Source organism: Phasianus colchicus, chromosome 1 (genome assembly GCF_987193195.1).
Source record: "Phasianus colchicus chromosome 1, bPhaCol1.hap1.1, whole genome shotgun sequence".
In the NCBI taxonomy this organism is placed as follows: domain Eukaryota; kingdom Metazoa; phylum Chordata; class Aves; order Galliformes; family Phasianidae; genus Phasianus; species Phasianus colchicus.
The window spans coordinates 13378639-13400071 of NC_143436.1; the positions used below are offsets into that span (position 1 = coordinate 13378639).

At 39.5% G+C, this 21433-nt stretch overlaps 1 protein-coding gene across 2 annotated transcripts in view; it reads left to right on the plus strand.

The window, feature by feature from the left end:
• The window catches only part of GSAP (gamma-secretase activating protein), a 46293-nt gene that overhangs the window by 23429 nt on the left and 1431 nt on the right, over nucleotides 1-21433 (plus strand). For both annotated transcript variants that reach the window (XM_031593957.2, XM_031594039.2), the window contains exons 16-30: nucleotides 530-747; nucleotides 1058-1127; nucleotides 1832-1914; nucleotides 2544-2597; nucleotides 6523-6648; nucleotides 7063-7118; nucleotides 7468-7499; nucleotides 9987-10048; nucleotides 11595-11690; nucleotides 15682-15752; nucleotides 16273-16367; nucleotides 17607-17726; nucleotides 18590-18651; nucleotides 20432-20536; nucleotides 20643-20736. In XM_031593957.2, coding sequence (XP_031449817.2) covers nucleotides 530-747; nucleotides 1058-1127; nucleotides 1832-1914; nucleotides 2544-2597; nucleotides 6523-6648; nucleotides 7063-7118; nucleotides 7468-7499; nucleotides 9987-10048; nucleotides 11595-11690; nucleotides 15682-15752; nucleotides 16273-16367; nucleotides 17607-17726; nucleotides 18590-18651; nucleotides 20432-20536; nucleotides 20643-20736 — 1344 coding nt within the window. The remainder of the gene's footprint in view (nucleotides 1-529; nucleotides 748-1057; nucleotides 1128-1831; nucleotides 1915-2543; nucleotides 2598-6522; nucleotides 6649-7062; nucleotides 7119-7467; nucleotides 7500-9986; nucleotides 10049-11594; nucleotides 11691-15681; nucleotides 15753-16272; nucleotides 16368-17606; nucleotides 17727-18589; nucleotides 18652-20431; nucleotides 20537-20642; nucleotides 20737-21433) is intronic.

The following is a 21433-nucleotide window of genomic DNA, read 5'->3' on the forward strand; positions in this document are numbered from 1 at the left end:
ACAAAGCATGACTATTGTGTGGTGGGCCCACTTCCTCTGATGAACAAGGTCTGTAGTGGCTTTGTCTGATGGTTCATTAAGTAATTGTAGTGCAGAACTTTTCTGTTCTGGCCACTGGGAGACATGGTAAGCAGTCCACCAGCACAAGGTTATGTTACAATTCTGAATTTAGGCAGTTCTGAACTGTGCTTAAGTATCAATTCTACTGTATCCCTGTTAGTAATCCTGTACCCTCCTCTGTTCCATTCTGTGTACTCTGATTTGTGTTATGACTGGGTTGTGAGCCTCAAATCTGTGCATCTCCACATCAGCAGTAGGGAAATAAAGGATTGAATATGGACTGGGCTCCTGATTTAATTCCTTTACCTAGCCAGAACTATTCCATCTTCTCTCTAGTGCAATATCAGGCAATTAGAGCAGAAGCAAACTGTTTCTTACTGTTGGGGATCTGGGAGTCTTGAGAGAAATAATGATAGCAGGCAAATTTTATATTCTTAGTCCTTTTTCTTCTCAAACCTACATTATTCAGGTGAGGATGCAAGAATTGACATGTTGCCAAACTGCTCCATCCAGTCCCCACTCGTGTCAACAGTCTTGGATTGCTGTGTAGGAAGAATGTATGCAGTGAGCATCAGTGACAGCGCCTTACTGAAGTTCCTGCAGAACAGCAAACGAGACAGTGAGAGGTTGGCAGCTCTACATTGTGCTCTTCTGTGTGTCAGAAGTACAACAGACTTGGAAATGAAGGTGGGAAAAGAATTTTCGTTGAGTTCTTTTAGTGACTGATGGTCTCATACAGAGCCCGGGTCAGGGTTACGATATCAGTGAAAGAAGAAAAATTCTGATTCATATGTACTTTTTGCTGGTGCCAAGAGGCTAATCATCCAGGCTACCCAAGGTGCTTTATTGGTCAAAACTGACATGACAACATTTATCTTTATGTCATGACTTCATGCAAAGTGTTAGTAATGAAACCAAGGTTTCTACAGTCCATTTCAAGACCCTAATGTGGTTTAACAGAGAAATGTGAAAATTTCCTCTGTTCTCATTCTGACAGATTATTTGGTGGATTTCTGAGAACCTATCAACATGTCATTCTTTTGATCCTATTCAGGAATTTATCATTGGTAAGGTATTCCTTTTCCTGTATATTAACTTTTCCTGCTTAACCTAATTATGACTTAAGGAGAAGCCACAGTATCGTAAACTCTCTTCCAACTTGTTTGTTATGATCTACATTAGCTGACCTGCGTATTGTGGTGTTGGTTCAGTAGTTTAGAAGGTTATACATCCTGTCAAAATGAAGATGGTAGTATAACTTTTCAAGTGCATTTTTCTGTCTAGCGGTGCAAATAGATTTATCAAAATTTAAGGTCACTGGAGAGCGAATTCTCCATCTGGTTTATGTCTGATATCTGGGGTGTAAATAACTGGGATTGGAGAGGAGGAACAAATCTCATCCAGCCCAGCCCAAACCATTTTTGTTTTTTCATAAGGATTTGGCATATCATGACATTCTCCTATAATAGCTGATTTGTCAGCCTATCTAGTGTGTATATTGCGTGCCTTGAGCCTACATACAAAGAACCCCTGCAGTGCTGAGCTGTAGCCAAGCAGCTGACTGGGCCCCGCAGCCATCTGGACTTCCCTTCCTCCTTTTGTGTAGAGAATGGGATGAGTTCCACCATGAAGGGAGCTGTTTCAGAGACGGCAGCAGGATTTGTCCCTAAACAAGTGTTACATAGATAAGGAACTGACTGTGAAGCCTCTTCTTGATAACTGGTAGTTCATACAAATCTCACCCTTCTATATCTTTTTACGTTGCCTTCAGCCTCCCTGTACTGCAGAATGTGTCCAGAAAACAACAACCTGGATAAACTCTTGCCCTACACATCTCTGCTTGACTGGACTGGGGTAAGACAACAGCTGGCACTATAATAACTAGAGGACGTTTGTTTTTCTCCTGCTATAATAAAACCTGTAATTTACTTGTATACCTTTTCTTAGACATAGTCTGAATTCACATCTGTGTTTTATGGACATTTTATATTGTCAAGTCTTAACCCCTGGGATGTTTTCCATGAATCCTGTATTTTGTCAACAAAAAACAGCATTTATGAAATGAGAGGAGCTACCATAATGGAATGGATAATTAAATGTATTGGTTTTCGTAATGAAATACTAATTTAGGGATGATTTTGTTAAGTTTATAATGAATACAAAATATGCTTGACCGGCAAAATCCTGAAGTTGCTTCCAAGGCAACCAGCATCACTAGAGTTAAGATTGGTAACTTTAGGCAAGAGCGAATGACACAACAAATAGAAAACTTTTTTTGGTCTATAACTGTTCTAGTTTTACCTTTTTCTAGATGGGATGAATGAGAGACATATCTCCCTTTCTTCTTTTTGGCAAACTGAATGTACAGTTTTAGCTAACTAGATGATTTTGCAAAGGAAATGAGTAATGGATATTCACTTGTATACCTACACATGTGCATGTATTGTGTGAAATTATTTATATTTTATCACTTCTATTGATAGGTTATCCCTGGAGTAGCATGTGCAACAGACATTATTTCTCTACCTGTGTTAGAGGTAAATTCTAGTACACAGTTGTCACAGTTGCTCATATTTGCAGGTTATGAGCTGCTCTTCTGGGGGGTGGGGAGGAAAAATGGATGATGGTGGTGGTGGGTGTAGGCTAAATACTAATGCAGTAGTGTCACCACAGCCCTGTGCAAAAATAGAGTTGAGCAGAATCTTGCTGTTTGAAATGGCTTATATGTTTAGTAAGATGTTGGTTAGCCATGCTGACGTTTGCTAAATGGTGGGGTTTTTTTACATGCCTGTTCTGAATAGAAATTTTCCATTCATCAGGGAAGGTTCTTCAAAAATTAATTCTTTTTAAATTTAATTGATACCTCTTCATTTGTTAGATTGAGTCAATGTCAACACGATGAATGTGTAGGATTACATAGCCCCACTTTGATGTGCTGGAGGGTTAATTCATAGTGCTGCTGTTGGTACCAGTGGTTCATGACCTGACTTTTTGTCCAAAGCATCCTGTGATTGCAACAATGTCAGGTCTTCGGCTGTCTAAATCTAGACAAGTTCCTGCACTGTGTAGAAATGGTGCTGAGCTGGATGGGGACAGCACATGCTCTATGTGTAGGAAACTCTATTTTTCATTGAAAACAAGATGAATGATTCTTCCTGTCTTCCATTCCACTCCCTCAGATCCAGTTTGGAGAAACATTTGAAATCTTCCTAAGTGCTCCCCACAAGATCTGAAAGATGCTTTTAATAAGCAGCATGTTGTGGGGTACTAATGTGAAGAGTCAGTGCTTGAACCCAGCAGTACAGGCAGCATGCAGCAATAGACTCTGGATACATGAGAATTTTATTTCTTGTAGCACTTTAGAAAGGTGAGAGACTGTTTCTTCCCTGACCCTTGCAATTAGCTCAAAAAGCTTAAATTTCATAATATCTTTTAAAATTGGTGAAATTACTCCCGTACTCACTCACTCTTCAGCAGTGCCACAGCTGTCCTGCTGCAGATTCCTGTGACTGCTATCAGGGAATTGGGCACTGTGTGCTTTGTTTGGGAAGGCTGCCCTGAGAGGTGGGTCACCTGGGAGAATCAGATCTTGGGAAATTTTGCTTCTAGATAATCCCTGTCAGTTGCTGAGGCCAAAGTTAGTATGTATTTAATTTGTCTGAGATTGAAACTCAAGCCCCTGGGGGCAAATGCCTTTAGCAGCTATACTTCCTGATTGTGGAACTCATTTCCTATTTGTCTGAAACCTAAACAGATTTAAAAGGTCAGAGTTGAACTAAAGACAAATATTTCCTGCTACTTTTGACTGCAAATTGCTCTGTCTACTAAGTACAATTATGGTAGTACACACGGTGAGACTTAATGCTTTGGCTGCATTGTATTCCAGAGCCACCATAGCTGGTGGTTCACTTAGTCATTGTCAGAAGTCAGGTGTTGGTGATGAATCTGGTTCTATACAAGTATTATTTCTTTCGCAGCAGATCTTCTGGTATTGCAGAGAAACAGTGATGAATTGTTGACCTGAGAAGCTCTTTAGTATCCTTAAGCCCATGAATTGTTGAGAGCTTTTGGGAGGTCTATATTAATATTCACAACAAAAAAGTTTTGTTATTTGGATGAAAGTGCTTTTTATCACTAAGTTCCTGTTCAGCAAGTGATAAGGAGATCAGGGGAGTTGGAGTAGGTGACCTTTTATGGTCTCTTCCAACACAAATGATTCTGTGATTCTAAAGGGCAGCAGTCAGAATAAGATTGTCAGAAAGCTTTACATAAGGATTATGATTAATACAAGCCTGATATTTAACGTTGAGCACAGAAAGCAAAGTTGAAGGAGTGCTTGATGAGAAGGGGAGAAGAAATGGGTGGGAGAAAGAAGGGAAGAAAATGGGAGGAAGTCTAGAAGAGTAAAGATGTATTGAGCAAGCAGTTGTCACACAGATCAGTGCAGGCTGAGCTGCAGAGGCTAAGAGTGAAGCTTTATAGTGTAGCTGTCTGTGCAGTTAATTGATTAGCTACGTGGCTCTAAGTACCTTTGCTGCTAGGTAGACATGTCCATGCAGTTCCTCAGGAGGGTACATGTGCCTCATACAGGTCATTGGTATCTTTCAGCCCTTCACTGATGTACATACAGCAAACTGCTCTGTCTCCACCTGAAGCAGCACTGCTTATAAAAAGGCTTCATGGAAGTTTTTCATGGATTGCAAACTGGAAAGACCTGACTGACTTCTGATAGTACAGTGTTTTCAAGGTGTTCATGCTTAGGTATTAACTCAGACTCTTGAGATGTCTGCAAAATAAGTACCATCTAAGACAAAGGGACATTCTCTTACCAGCTTCTGGACTGATGATCCTCAAGAACAAACAGATTTAAAATAGTCCTGTTTTAAACTTTTGACTCTTTAATGAGTTCTAATGCAGTGCAGGTTTTCAGTGGTGTCTGTTTTTAATTCTAAAGTTTACCACTTCCTGTTACATAGTCAGTGTATTAAAGAAATACACTGTATTCCCCCCCCCCCATCACACATCAAATAAAATTCACTGTGGTCTGAAAGCAGTTTTGCTGTGGTGTTGCAGTTGCATGAATTGGTCACTAGATGATATCCTTACACTGTATTCTTGATATTTGTCTAACTTTGAGTTGGTAACACATGGGCAACATGCTGTTGTAGTAGGTTGTAGATCTGATAGTTGCCTCCGTCAGGGTGAACATGTGGTGCTGTGTGCATGCCTAGTTTTCAGCTGCTTAGTATAACATAGAGCAAAAAGGACATTTATTTTTCTGCTGCATTTACAATGATAAAACAACAGTTAGCTCTGGCAGCAAGAGAGAAGTGGCTAGCAGAATTAAGTCTCTGCATTTAATTTTCCTTGACTAATTGTATTTCATTGTAGTAAGTGGTTTGAAGGGCTTTTGAGGTTTTTTTCTGAAGTTCTTGCAATTGTGAAAAACTGGAGGATGGAGCAAAATCCGGTATACTATAGCAAATCAGAGGAATATTGAAGACTATGTAGTTTTAAAAATCTTTCTGTCTTTAAATGTCAATACTGTAATGTGTGTATTGAGGAGATAAGTGTGTTTAAAAGGGACAAGAACCGTTGGTACTATCAGTTGTTTTAAAAAACTGCCACAAAGAAGTGCCTTAATCTCAGCGCTCTTCCTCAGCAATGACCACATTGCTCTTGGGTAATTAACAGTGGCCCTAATCTTTATACCCACTCAGTAACTAGCTCAGGAAGACAGTGTGGGTTTATTTAGGTTTCTTTTTCCTCCTCTTTGTTTACAGTTGAGTTTAAATTAATTCCAGCCTTACAGTCTAAGGCTTTGGAATTGCTATGGAAATGTTGGGATTTTGTTTCTTTTCTGAGGATAAGGCTCTGTTACTTGAGGCTGGCAAATGGGAGTTGGCAATTGAAGTATTTGAGGAAACTGAAGATAGTGGAAGCCTCCATCCAGATGCCAGAGTCATGGAACAGAAACTCGGAGTAGGGCTTATTAGAACAGGAGTGTTTACATTTGGTCAGAGTCAGGTGTTTGAGGCTCCTTTTACAGTCAAGTGGAACTCTGGACAGTAAAGCCAATGTAATCTGTGGTGCAGTTCTTCCCACCCAAAACCAGCCATCAGAAGTACATCAGATGAAATAGAACCTAGAAGTATCCATGTCTTCCCAGTAACAGAATTCTAAGGCAGTTAAATATATGCATTGCAGGCATGAGCTCAAGTAGATAAGTGCTACTCCTGCTGTCAAATTAAGGAAATAAAACTATTGGAAAAAAATAACGCAGCTGATCTTGTTTTTAATTTTTTTTTTTCACTTAAATTACAGTGAAGCTACATTTATTGCAGTTCTTTCCAGTTACTTTGTGGGATAGTGATTAGATATTTGTAATAGTTTCTAATATTTCTAATAGGTATTTCTAGCAGTGCAACAATATATTTATGTTTTCCCTGCAATACTTTGCAGATCCAAAACTCTAAAGGCTTCTGGGAGAAACTTGACTCAAACTTGGAGAGTGTGAAGTATGCAGAGCCACACTTGCATTACCACAATAATGTGCTCAGGAGGGAATGGCGTAATCTCTTGGAAGAGGTAAATGTGTGCACTCAAGCAGTCTCCAGAGCTGCTGCTGAAGAGTGGATGTTTTAAACCCAAAGACAGAAAGGTTTTTTGTTTTTTACTATGGGGATAAAGATATGAGAATCTAATTATGAGAAGTGCAAAGATTTGCAATCATTTACTTATAAGGTGGTTGCCTGTAGCTCTTACTTTGTGAAATTAATGTGTGAATGTAAACAAAAGCAGAACTTAGAATACCTGTGTTGTTAGGTGGGTCAGTTACGTGTGTCTGTGGGCATCAGTATTTGGGGGGTGTGTTGAAGAATCACTAAGTGTTATTTCCATTTAAAATGAAAGTCAGCGTCATTTCTTGTCTGCATTTTATCAGGAAATATTTTAATTGACCTTCTACTTAATTTGTTTTGGGATCTTTATTTATAAAAACAGCCAGAAGAGAGAAGAGCCACAGCATATTTAAGGAATATATTTGAAAATGCCAAAAAGTAGGTATTGTTTTGTATATTTACTCTTTCTTACTTTGTTGAAATGTGGTGAAGGATTTAGATGTGTCATTTAAATAGCTGACCTGGTATCTGATCTGATCTCTTGCTCCAAAGATGAGTGTCCAGCTGAAGATCACTTATGACAATCCTTGTAGTCGCTGCAGGATGATCAGAAATATCTAGGCTTCTAGAGCTCAGGAACTTATTGTAAATGTGACCAAATGTAGATTTCTTTAATTTCATTAGCTACCTTTGAAAGACCAAAGGTTTGTTTAAGCTTTTTAATGTCCTTACAAAACCCTTTAGAGTAATGGTTGTGAAATAAACTGATTTTTGTCTCAAACCCCAGGGTGCTTTCTCATCTGGATGCTTGGGACTCTGGTAAGTAAAACTTTTGTTGATGTAGGCCTTAGCTCTAGTGTTTGTTAGGATATTTCCATCTAGCTGTTGTCAGCTAAAAGTAAATAGTGTGTGTTGCCAGAGTCGGAGGCATTAGTATGAGGAGCTGTTAAATAAACACTACTATAAAGCTTTCCTCTAAGGCTGTATGCTGGCCAGAAAACCTTTCAAAATAAGGTTCTTCTCTCATAGTGGATCTCGCTTAATATAAGCAGTAAGCCCTTGTTTGCCTAAGTATTTTTTCTCCAGGATTTTTCTGAGAGTATCAGTGACACAATGTTACTGTTGTATCTTGCCCACTTAAAGCTGCCTTCACAAATATGGAATTTGTGTATGGTAGGAGAACATGGCTGGAGGAAGTCACAGTGTGAAGGGTGGAGGCATGTAATGGACTTGCCTAGGCCAGGAACACCTGAGATTATAAGTGATGTTCAGTTCCTCTGTCACAAATGAGGAAAACTAAATATAGTGGCAAATTATGTTCCTGTTCATCCATCAGTGCCTTCTATCTGATCTGCTACTGTGTGCTGTGAAATTATACTGATCTGAGTGTTGATCACATATTTTATTGCAAAGAATTTTCACTGTGTTCATTGCCAGCCTCTGCTTGTCATTTGTGCTGCTGCTGATTATTGCAGTGAGCTCTGATTTTTAGGGCCCTGTATCAACTTTGGTTGCCTCATGTTGAAACTACTGGCATGCTTTCCAAAGGTGCATATTGATAATGATGTTCAGCTGTTTATAAAGAATTTCTAGGTAGCTGCCAACAAGTAATAAGTGTCAGTGTAGTGCATCTTGCCTGTAGATCTTCCTTCAGGTCCTTTAAAAATAAAACAATGGAAGTCTTTTAAGCTTTCTTTTTTGTTTTTTTTTTGTTTTTCCACCATTTAAGCTGCTAAATGGTGAAATAAATGTCTTTCAGGGTGAGCAGAGATGATTAGGAAGGGCTTTGTAAAAAGTTAGCCATTCTCTAAAATACTGACTTGATTTTTATGTTATGTGGTGAAATAGGAGTTTGTTTCTCTTCCTTTGCTTTCAGTACAGGAAGAACTGATGAGGAAATATAAAGTATTAAATTTCAGTAGTTATTATAGTCTCCTTCCATGTAGTTGGAGGGTTGTGTTCCTTAATGATCTGCAAAAGGGGAATCTCAACAGATTTGAAAGGTGGGCCCAGGTAAACCTAAGGAGATTCAACACAGCCAAGTGCAAGGTTTTGCACTTGGGCCGGAGGAAACCCAGGCATCCATACAGACTGGAAGGGGAGCGGTCCTTGAGAGCAGCCCTGCAGAGAAGGACCTGGGGGTCCTGATGGATGAAAAGCTTAACACAAGCCAGCAGTGTGCTCTTGCATCTCGGAAAGCAAACGGTATCCTGGGCTTGATCAGAAGAGGGGTGGCCAGCAGGGACAGGGAGGTGATTGTTCCTCTCTAGTCTGCTCTTGTGAGGCCCCATCTGGAGTACTGTGTCCAGGTCTGGAGTCCCCAGTACAAAAAAGACAGGGAGCTGTTAGGGTCCAGAGAAGAGCCACAAAGATGGTCAGAGGGCTGGAGCACCTCTCTCCTACAAAGACAGGCTGAGGGAGCTGGGCTTATTCAGCCTGGTGAAAAGAAGGCTGCGGGGTGCCCTCATTGCAGTCTTTCAGTATCTAAAGGGAGCCTTTAAACAGGAGGGGAGTCAACTCTTTGAAAGGGGAGATAACTGCAGGATGAGGGGTTTGAAGTTGAGGGAGGGAAGATTTAGGTTGGATGTCAGGGGGAAGTTCTTTACAGAGAGAGTGGTGAGGTGCTGGAACAGGCTGCCCAGAGAGGTTGTGGATGTCCTGTCCCTAGAGCTGTTCAAGGCCAGACTGCATGGGGCTCTGGGCAGCCTGGTCTAGTATTAAATGTGAAGGTTAGTGACCCTGCATGTGGCAGGGGGTTGGAGATTCATGATCCTTGAGGTCCCTTCCAACCTGGGCCATTCTGTGGTTCTGATTCTGTGAAATCTGGATAAACAAAAGCAACTGTGGGAGAGAACGAGGCAAGTGGGAGGTGATTTTGTGGTGTTTCTACTTTGTGTCTATCTCTTTCCTTAGAAAACCCATGCAGCTCTTTTGCCTTTTATTAGTAAATGACAAGGTCTAAACAATATATGCATTTGCACTGTGTGGCTGGGAGATTCTTTTTGTATTCCTTCTCTACAGAATCACCACAGTACAATGCATCTCCCTTAAATATCAAAGAAAAGAGTAATGAAAATGAAGTGTAAAACAGTTTGACAACTTGTGTTCCTCCATGCTCATTTTTAAGTGCAAAGATGGCAAATAAGGGGTTATGTTCCATTCCTTGGTTCTCTCTTATGAAGTCCTTGATTCTATCAATGTGTTAGTTCTGTATGTGAGTAGATATGTTAACAGAAGGTGGAGATTTGTGTTTCTCAGTTTTCTCAGTGTCATGCCCTGGAATGACTGTTGCTCTGTTTATTTTAGAGGAAAGACTGGTACCTCTCTTTCAAGAGGAAGATTATCAGCAGCAATTACTAATGGGACTGGTATGTTTTTGTCACAGTGTGCACTAGAGGACGCACAACCTCAACAAGTGTAAGGAGTAAGACAATCAGTTCCAGTGCTGAGTGGAAGCTCACTCAGAACAGCAATCGGACAAAAGCAGTGTTTCCTAAGTTTTGGAGTTCATCATCACGATATCACAATATGATCTTAATAGGTCCTGATATCATAAGGCATAAGGGAATAAGAGGAATGGAAAGTTGATCTGTCCAAGTGATTTTCTCCACTACAACCTTTTTTTTTTAAACTGTTCTTCAGTACCCCCAAATTTCATCTTAATCTGTCAATTATTTTAGGACTACTTCACATCATTCTAACTTTCTCCACCTTCTACTTCCCTCAAAAATATGACAGATCTTGCTTCTTGACACCTTTTTACTGTCTCCCTTTCTTTCTGCCTCACTATAGGACTGCTATGGCTATTCTGAGGTCACTCCTCTTTTGATTTTTTCCCCCCTGATGATCTCCACCAAGTATCTACCATCTTTATGCTTCTGGGTACTAAATCCTTTCTTAAATTGCTACCTATCCTCCCTCTGTTTAAATATGCATCTTTGCTTATCTCTTGCTGTCAGATGTAAATACAGCTCCTCAGCTTGCATTGGAAGGTCTTCACATATGAAGAGTGTATCAACACTGTTCTGTCAGTCCAAATCTAAGGCAAGTTCTCATTCTTTGCAGTCTTGCTATCTTTTCCCAAGTTTTGCCTCTCATCCTCTGAAATTTCTCTACATCTTTTACCTTAAGTAAATTCAGTGAGATCCAAAAAAGCAAATCATCGCTGTCCTTTGTGCTTTCCTGCCACCTGTATTGTTTTCTTGATTAGTGGAGATGAATCTACTTGAAAATTTCTCAACTCTGAGATTTTATTTACCTCAGTTTTTCTTTGAGCTTTGGGAGGAAAAAAAAAAAGAAAAAAGAAAGGCACTTTGTTGTAATTCTCAACAAAGAACCACCAAAGACTGCATAATGAACAGGCTATGTGAGGTCAGAGAGCATTTCAGAAAGGAGAGGGTAGGTAGTGGCGTGGACTGTATGGTAGCAAGTAGCTGATTTTAAACACTTTGCAATGAATATTTAACCTAAAGTTGTCATTATTCACTCATGTTCTAAGTCATGTTCCATCACTGCTAGCACAAATTGTACTTGTGCTAGCTTTCTCTATTGTAAAATCCCTCAGATTTATTTACATGTAATAAATACAAGTCAGTGTTCATGTTAAAATCTTTATTCCACCCTGTTTCCTTGGTTTGATCCAGAGAGATTTAAGAAATGTTAGCTTTTTCTCTTCAACATCATTGACAGTAGCACCCATTTTTCTGAATTTACACCAAGTAACCGTATTGAATATTCAGATCTGCTGTTGACTTTGAGACCCCAAATTCTCACAATCTTGCCAGTCCAAGCTGGAATTTTGTGACAGGAAGAGGGTTGTGCTGGTTGCTGTTGGTCAGGCTCTGCAACTGGTGGGGCTTTTGCATCTTTTTGAAGAGACCACAAGGACACTGAATTGTTGGCTTCTTTTCCTAGATGTTTGCTCAGCTAAAGGATCATCTTATGAGACATCTGCAGTATGTAGGAAAAAAGAAGATTGACCAAATAGTGCTGGATTATGTTTCAAACCTGGTTAGTTTTATTTCACTGTTATTGATGTGAACAAACGTGTATTGTTGGGTGGGGATGTGTGGTGTTGGATATCTGCTGTTTGTGTATCTCGTATGTTTTATTGGGAGGGGGTTGTTTCTAAAGATGTTAAACCATATGTTTTTTGCTCAGTAATGTCTATATTGATAAGGTAAATAATACTTAAAATTAAAAAAGAGTTGTTTTGGACTCTCAGAATACAAAAGAAAATTTCCTTTACAGATTGTAGAAATAAGGTCTGCTCCTGGAAGTGAAAATCTGTACTCGTCCTGAAACTTGGAAGAAACTTGGATTCTTTTTGGTTCTTATGCAGTACATTGATGCATACTTTAAGTAATGAAAATGTGATCAGGGGAAATAGAAATTAGGAAAGAAGTTTCATTATAATATGAAATCAGAGTTAATTATTACTGTTCCTGCCTATTTGACTTCATTGGGCTTTTTGTGTAACAGATCCAGTTTTGCCTGAATCCATATGAACTATGTTGAAAACTTTCTTTCCAGATTCTCTGTTTTTCATTACCTTAAGAGAAACTTAAGGAAAAAAGCTGTAAAAACTGTCGTGCATAGAAATTATCATACCTGTTTTTATCTGTCTCAGCATCAAATCCTTACGTACGCAATGCGGAATCCGTAAGAGTTCATGTGGCAGCAGGGAAATCATGTTCTTTGTCTTCTTGCTATTCCTGTCACCAGATTCAGAATTTGATCCATGCAGCTCAGGAAACTTTCATGATGCTGTGGTGCCTGCATCTTTTGTGAAGTCCTTTGCAGATCAGTTATGTTGTGAATGTTACAACCTGCGGCAACTTCTGCTGGGGTTTACTGGCTTTTTTTATTCAGGCCTTGCTCTAGAGCGTCACAGTCACCTGAGTATATTTTCCCTGTCTTTATAGAAAAAAAGAAAAACCTAGTGGCTGATGAAAATAGGAACAGGACAGCCTGAACAAAAGCTTCATAGCTGATAGCAGTGCTGAAAGACACAGAACTGGAATGCTCCTTCTCCTTTCATTTGGTTTTCAGTTGTCATTTATTATTTATCTAAAGTAAAATAAAATAAAAAAGGCAAAACCTACTTAGCAGCCTTGATCTGCTAGACAAAATTATTGTAGACTGAATCTTACAGTCAAAACAAATCTCAGCCCTTCACATGCCCCCATCAGTGAAATCTTAGGATTAATATTTTTTCTTTTCTTTTAAATTTCTCTTAAGAGAATTCTTTCATTTCCATTACAGACTTCTTATTCTTGGAGAAACTGCTATAAACAAAGATCATATGTCTCTCAAAATTACTTCTGGTCTTTGGTGGGTACATGTTGCTGAGTGCTCTTTTGATGTCTTTAAAAATCATTTGTTAGGCTTGCATTTCCTTTCACCCAAGGGTGAAACTATATCCTACCTTTTGGGAGGTTTTTTTGGGTAATGAATTGTTTTAATTCTTTCAAGTTTTCTATAACCTCAGCAGTATGTAGCTGAGCCAATGAAGCAGGAAGAGATGTGAAAAAAGATTTACTCATCTGTTTGCTTTCTCAAAGGAAGCGTAATGATCAGACAGCCTATTGACACAGGGAAAAAATGGATCAGGATAAACTCTGTCTCTGTAAGTCTTTGCAGTGGGTGCCCCTCTTTAGTAGATAACCCAGATGTATTCTCAACTGCAGACAAATAATAGGAAGACACCATTTGTATTTGGCTGTTCTCAGAAGAACATCTGCTTCATACTTCCTTCCCAGGAAGGGGATCAAGAAATAGCAAGGCCTTATTTTTCTCCCTTTTCTCCTTTGCTCCTGATCCTTCTCTTTTAGTCACTCCCATGTCTTTTCTGTAGAAACAGCCGTAAGAGTTGAGGATTTGTGTTTTTCAAATGACTTCAGTGAAACTTCTTTTCATTCAGCACCTTTACCTGAAAATCTAAATGTTCAAGATAGCAAGGTACTTTGCAAACATCAGCTGAGGGCCTGCTGTGTGCCCAGTCTCACTGTTGATCTTGGTTTCTCTTGCTAGTTTTGAGTAGTCAAAGGGAAATGGCTTGCCTCTTGTTTTACCTTCTTACTGAATGAAAAATGGTTTTGCCATGAAGGCTTTGGTTTAGCTTCATTTTGTTCCTCCAGAGACCTGCTGCTGGCTCTCAACAGGAGACTGCCTGCGTTCCTTCTTTAAAAGAGACGTTTCCTTTCTTGTATGTACATTATCTTGTGGGTAGTATGCTGAAAACTGTTCAGGATATGCCTTCTTGTTCTATGTGATGTCATTTGTGGCTGATTCTGGTGAGCTGTGCTCTTGGTGGGGTTGTCATGTCACAAGTTGTTAGTACTTAAGATTTAAGCAAGTTGTAATAAGTAGGTTGACTATGATTTTAAAAGATGCTTTGTTTCTGTACTTTGCAAGAGCTATGTGATTGGCTGTGTCCTAAAGCAAACAGTGAAAATACTTTTGTTATACAAATAATAAGGAGTGGGTCTGGTGTTTAAGAAGCTTTCCCTCCACCTCAGATGCTTATCTTCAGATCCATTTGAAACTCCAGCAGAGGCCTTCACTGCACTCTGTTGTGCTGGCTGGAGAGGGAAGTCATTTTGGAAGCAGGTGTGGTTCTTATGATCCTTCTCTGAAAAGTGGAAATCACTTATTTCCTGGAAAATGAGTGGAGAGAACCTGCTGTTCTCCAGGGATATTAAATGGAAGCTTTCCATGGCGTCCAGAAACCAAGTATGGAAAGTATCAGGTGGTTGTTCTAAGGTAGCTGCCTCAGCCTTATTGTGCAAGGCTGGATGAAGTTCTGAAAGGTGGGGGGAAAAGGTGCTAAGTTTTCTGGCCAGTGCTGCAGAGGAGAGCACTTGAGAGTGGTAGTGAAGAGCAGTGTTCCTACTCTGACTTTTCCATACTGATCTCTCTTGTGTGTCTGCTCGCCATCTTGCTCAGAGCCTGTGACAAGTTAGAGGTTAGAGTGGGCTAGAAGGAAAAAAAAACAACAAAAAAAAAACAACAAAAAAAAAACCAAAAAAACACACAAAAAAAGAAAAAAAAATTCTCTAGAAGGAGAAAAAAAAATGGGAAAAAGCATTCCTGGATTCTGGCCATCTTGAAGGGAGGTTTGTTACTTCTTGTGACACCTGTCTGCAAAACAGGGATCAGCCTTGTTTCCTGAGAGTTTCCTGGGATTGATTAATAGCACTTTGAGGCCCAGAGATAAAAGGCATAGAGGAAGTGTCTCAGTTGTGTTAGTGAGATGTGGAAGTCATTACATATGACAGCCATAAGGGGCTGGCTAGAGGGAATTATTTCAACTCTTTCATGCGTGGTTTCTCTCTTTCAGCTGCAGAATGCTAGAAAATCCAAGTTTGTAGCTTTTCCATGCTGACATTGCTCTGGAAGCCAGCTTGGGAGCACAAGGATTGACAATGTGGGCCAAGAGATTGTTTTAATTCACTGTAGACAAGAAGGGAACTCAGTAGAGCCAGATAAGCATTTGCTTGTCTCGTGTTTCCTCCTTGCCTGGGCTAGGTCTATGATTCACCCTGTAGACTTTTTTTCAGCAGACTGAATATTCTATCACCTTCAGCAGCATCCAGTGCTGTCTGAGCCAAGGCACCTTTCCTTGCCAATTGCTCAGTCAGTTGGACATGTCGTTTTCACTTCCATGGCAAATTGGTCCTTAAGAATTTGATGCAAAAGCATGAGATCGGTTGATTCCTGAGAAGCAGAATGTGTGAGAATGCTGTATATCTTTTATAATGCTTGGATGAACTGAGAGCACTTACTGTAAACTTCAAGAATGGAGCAATCCAGCTACAGTCCAAATGTAACAGTTTACCATTTTAAGCTCCATAGAAAAATAAAAATATAAATGCTGATGTTTTAGTGGGAGGAGTCCTATGATAAATTCACAATCTAAATTAGTCAGTGAAATAAATGAAAGCTGAGGACCTGCTATATACAGGCTCCTAGAAATGTTTGATCTTTTTTTTTGTTTTAGCTGAATCTGGTACATCGAATAATGAAAGAGGTTTGGAAGATATATAAGCTTCATTCCTGCATCTTCTGCTTGTAAGCAAGTCTTTTTTTTAACTTTTTAAAATGTGGTCATAATAATTTTGGCCTTGAACAGTTGGTGCTGTGAATGTCAGTATGACTGTAATTTAGTCTTGCTAATGGTCCTGCTGGCCCTATTGAAGCCAACATGGATATTAATCATACAGGCAGTTTTATTACTAGAGTTCAAAGCTGCTGGGTTCACAGTGCTCTCCAGCTGGGTAGTGGGTGTTGAACAGCTGTGAAAGCCAGGTCACTCATAGCAGCACCCAGAATATTTCCCCTGTTGATGTCAGGTAATACTGAGGGCCTTTCAGGTATGCAGTAGTGGGGGATGGAGGAGAGGGCATCACAGAGACTTTGTGTGTGAACATTTAGAACATCTAGTGCTGTTGGGTGACAGATGCTGAAGTAAGAAAGATAGCATTTCATAGTGATTAAATGAAAATGCACATTTACTGCACATGTTGTTTGACCACAATACTCTGGTATGTGGGCATTTCAATTCCTAATATGTTCCTGTTTTGTTAAATAGTGATGAGAGAGGAAGTGAAGCAGAGTTCAGAGTGTTTCACATAATGAGTCGAATTCTGGAAGCTGCAAATGGCATGTGTATGCCTTTACCTCCTGGTAAGTGCTATGTTTTGCTGTTGCAATGCATATCAATTCTGCCCAGGAGAATACAAGTTGTAGCATGTGTGTCAGGTTAGCTCTGGGAGTATTTAAATCTCTTTAAGACATCTGTGGAGGGAAAGGTCCTCCGTAAACGTGTGCAAGTGAAGTGAAACATAACTGAATACTTGATACAAATAAAAATAACAAATCAGAGGTTTAGTTCACTGTTTTCAGTTTCCAGTGGAGAATGTGGGCACAGCCATAGCTCAGAACTAAGATTTAGATGACTTTCCCTTAGATTTTTTAAGACAGCTAGATTCAAATGTCAAGGGCTACAGGGGAAAATGCTGTCCTGGAGCAAAACCAGGGTGTTTTTTCTCGTGCTGTTGCTCTGCTAATATTTTTCAGTTTTATCCTGAACGAATTGCCTCTGGTCTTTTTGAAGGAGATGATCTGTAATTGCTTACAGTCTTTTCAAAGCACTTGATTATTTTTGTTAGGACAAGGCTTTTTAACATTGAGTACTTAGGTTTTCTGTGGCTGAATTTGCCAATACAGACAGGGAATGTACAGCCAAGCTTTAGATTTGGACTGGATTCTAATCCTTTTAAGAATGCTCTTACAGAAACATTGAGCTTGCTGTCCTGCTGTTAAGCTGTAGGACCAAGGCCTGGCCTGGCCTGCCTGTAACTACAGAATGACAGAAACAGAAGAGTGTTCTGAATTTTATTAGAAAAAAATAGCTTCCAGTCTGTTTCTGCTTTCTGATTCTCTTTGAATCTCTTTCTAGTTAGTATTTTTGGATTTGGTTTCAATCTGGTTTGGTATGAGGACGTGCCTTGAACTTACGCTGTGTGAGGAGCAAATGCTGCTATGTGATGGTGTCTTGTGCTGATCTGGCTGATGCTCAGTCAGAAACTGAAGTCTTAACATGGCTTGTGGGAATGGGCAGGTAGCAGCCATGTACTGAGCATGGTGAGGCCTCAGCTTTGATAAATTGGGAAGAAAGAGGGAGATAAATTAGTGACACAAGTCGGATGTAAGCCAACAATAAGCTTGGAGAAGTTTAATGATTGTTTTCAAGTCCTTAGCTTTCCTCTTTCTGACAGGCTTAAAGATAAACTCATTTCCTTACTAACTTGAAATGCTTAGAAGTTGAGGAGAGCGTTGGCTTTAGCTACAGTAATGGTAGTCAATGCTACAAACTTTGAAAGATATTTCTTTTTCTCAAACAAATTTGTCTTTCCTTCATAGGTTTTCACACTCTACACTTGGGGCTTGGTGTTCGATGTCTTCCCCTTCATACTCTCCTGCACTATATTGATAATGGGGTTCTACATCTGACAGAAACCTGTGTCAGGAAACTGCTGAAAGGTACTGTGAGTTTCTTATGTTTCATTTGCTTAACAGCCAACTTGTTGGGTGTGATGTCCTTTCAGCCATTCAGATACAGCCACAATATATACTGATCAGGAGACTCAGCTCTTCTTCTTTGTGAGTGCTGTTACAGTGAAGAGTGTAGCTGTTGGTGTTGCTTGGCTGAAAGGAGAAAATTAAGGGTCATACTCTATGATTGACCCTTACTGTAGCAAACGAAGAAATATTGGGGGATTTCTGTGGTCATTTATAACTAGAAGCCCTATATTAGGAAGTTAAATAGCAAAATAAGCAAGCAAAGGCATAACCTGAGTTAGCATCCCAGTGTTTTTAGTAAATAGCAAGCTTGTGTACTCTATACATGATCTATTCCAAATGTATCAATATGTTAACTAAAAGCAGGGGTTAAAAAAACAGTTCTACATCATCAGGAGCAGCTGTTTGTGACTTTCCTCTCAGCAGGAGGTAAGCAGCTTGTTTCCACAAACAAAGCTTAGGAGCAAACTAGAATACAGTAGGAATAATTGGGGCATAAAGCTTTGGAACAAAATGGGGAGTTGTACAAAGTAGCAGTTGTAAATGCAGTTAGAATCACAATGACACAATGTTTATATTAATCTATGCCTGATTTTGATAAATATAATTTGAATTATTGTACAAATCATTACTTAAAATAGTGAAGCTGTATGCAAATGTACAGAAGAATATCATAAAATGTAAAAGTAATGCTTCTACTAACCCTTATGTACAATTAAAATTTTCATCACAGAAATAGTATTTTTTGGTGTGTCTTCAGTGGAATTTGAAAGTTAGGTGTTTACTGCTGAAGAGTTTGAGTTTTTTTCACCTTTCTCTTGCAGATCTGGATGACAATGAGAAGAATGAAAAGCTGAAATTCAGTATTGTGACAAGGCTTCCTGAGGTGACTTTGGTTCTTAGTTCTTGGAATTTGGAAGTGGTATGAAATTCCTCCCTGTGCATAGGATCCAGTCAACAGAAGACTTAGCTGTGACTCACAGAGGACACAGAAACAGCCTGAACCTCCAAGGCTTCTCCATCTGTTGCTCATAACCTGTAGGGTACATTGGTAACTTTAAAATTTAGGTTTGTCCATAGTGTTTTCAATGTGTCCAGTACCTTGCAGCAATCAAACAGACAGGACTGATGCTGTTCTGAGCACTCACACACATAAAGTAGTAATAAGGGTTTAGAGAGAGTTTCTGGATATTTTTGTTTGTATTTTTAGTATCCACAAATGTCTTTCTCATTTGTAACCTTCTTGTGCATTGTTTGTTCATTTTATAAATGCTTTCAAAAGCTGGTACAGTAGAAAGTGTCAATTCTGATCAAATCAGAGATCTGTGGTGATCGAATTACAAGATCTTGGCCTCACCCATTGGTAAGGTGTTTGGGCACATGGTGTTGATATTCCTTTGAAAGTTATAGCAATGGGAGATTGCCTCTTTCTTTTCCCTTTTCAATACTACAGAGGAAGCACAACATCTGTGAGTGGAAGAAAACCAGGGATCCCCTTTGGGAGTGCCTTGCTGTAGAACAGGCTTTTCTGGCCATAAATTGCTTATTGTTGTTCATTATGGACTGTTATGTGTAGTTCAAATGGCCAGAAGTGCTGCTAGAGTTTTCCTCTAACAAGGGCTTCTTTATTTGGCAGCAGTTTTGAGAAGGGATAGGGAAGGAGAGCTTTACAAAGTATTCTTTGTCCTCTGTATCTTGTTTTGGGCAGGGGTTGGTGAGCTGAGGTCATCATGGGGACTCTGAGCTCTCAGCCCCATGCCTGGTGGGTGGGGAACACCATTCCAAGTGCTCTGACTTGTGCTTTAGGGGAAATGTACTGCTAGTTACACACAGTAGGCTCAGTGCCTTATTGTGTCTATTTACAGCTTTGGGAAAAAATGCAGAGAATAGTTTGTTTGCTTAAAAGGACACTTTGGGGTGACTTGGACTATTTTGAGTTCAGGTTACATTCACTAGATGACTTCAGAAGCAAGTATTTCAGCAACACTGAAAACCCTTCAGCATTTCCTAAATGAACTCTTTCAATAGTCTGTATTTCATTACAATTGGAAGTGAGAGGAAAAAGAATATAGACTGGGAGAACAGCAGGAAAAGCTAATTTCACAATGTGTTCATATTTGCTTTCTTACTGATTAGGAGTGGAAGCTTCGGAACAATTCGATTTGAATTTCTTGCCTTCGGGAATGTGAATCAATTTTGCCATTTCCCAGACAGTGCCCTAAATAATGGGATGTAAATTCTGTTCTCCTTGTTGGCATTCTGTTTTTGTAAGCTTTCTGCCACTGAGTCTGTTCTGAACACAGCACTGACAAATGGGGCATTATTGCTTTTCTTTGTGAGAAGAATGATTCTAAACCACAGTCACAGTAAAAAATAAATAGTCATTTTAAGCCTCAGTTGATATTTCAGTACACGTGCAAAGTGGGACAGATTTAATACTGATTGACTGATTGAAACTTAGTGAGTAGCTCAGTGGGTGCTGAATAGCAAGGACTTGATCGTTCCCCATGTTCTGGAGGTTTATGATAATCTCTTAGTTTCTGGCAAAGTAGTCTGTGTTAAAGCCTAGATTTCTTTTTTTTTTTTTTCTCCCCTCCTATTTTTTCCCACTATATTTCCACTGTTCTCTATTTTGTTACTGATCTTTTTGGGATTTTACTTACTAGGCTCTTGGTCTAAAGGCCCGTCAGTTCTGGGATCATCCAATAAATGCTAATTTCCTTGCACGGAAGTATGTGAAACTTTTGCTTGAGAAGCTGGGGAACAGGCAGGTAAGACATTGTTGAGATTCCTGTCCTTGCTGTCTGCCATAACGCACTGAACGTAACACTGAAACTTGGTACTGTGCAAACTAATCTGAACTGTTTTCATTTACAGTGTAGCAGGCCTGTCCCTGAGAGACACCCAGTCCCTATAGAATTTTTGCCTCTTAACTACCTGACTAATGTGCTGGCAGAGATAGAGAATCAAGGTAACTTTAATTCTGTACTTTGGAATATTGGTAATTGCTACCTTTTAATGCTCACACTGCTATAAAACTAGTGATGTCTGAACACAAAAGTTTTAGTCGTCTTGTTGACAGGAATCATCAGAATGCTTCCTCGCTGCATATCTTCTCATTCAGAATCCTCTCTGTGTTAAATGCATTTGCCAAACTGGCATACAGAGTGGTGGTAGCTGTTATTCTGTGTTTAAATGGGGAGAAGGGCTTGTACATTACTTATACAGTATGGTAGCTAAAGCATTGCCTTTTTCCAGTAAGTAGATCAAGTCAGATCTTCCACTTCAGGGAAGAATGCTCCGGTAGGGGGTGCATTTCAAAGCTGTTCCTTTTTGTGAAATGAAATCAAATTAGTCACGGTACTTCATGCAGTGAAACAGATGCATCCAAAGATTTTGAATTCCACTGAAAAAGCAAAATGCCCTAAGGAAGCATTACACTGCTTAGTGTAGTTGGTTATACTTTTACTAATAAGTGAAGTAAAGATGTGACAGGGATCTGAATGCTAATACAGTATTTTCATGTGTGGATATCAGCCTATTTGGAGGAGGAAAAAGTTAAACCATACTGATGCATATAAGAATGTACTAGCACAAACAGCTGCCATGCTTAAATCTTATTTGACTCTCCAATGTAGAATTAGTTTGGAAATTCCTAGTAGCCTCCA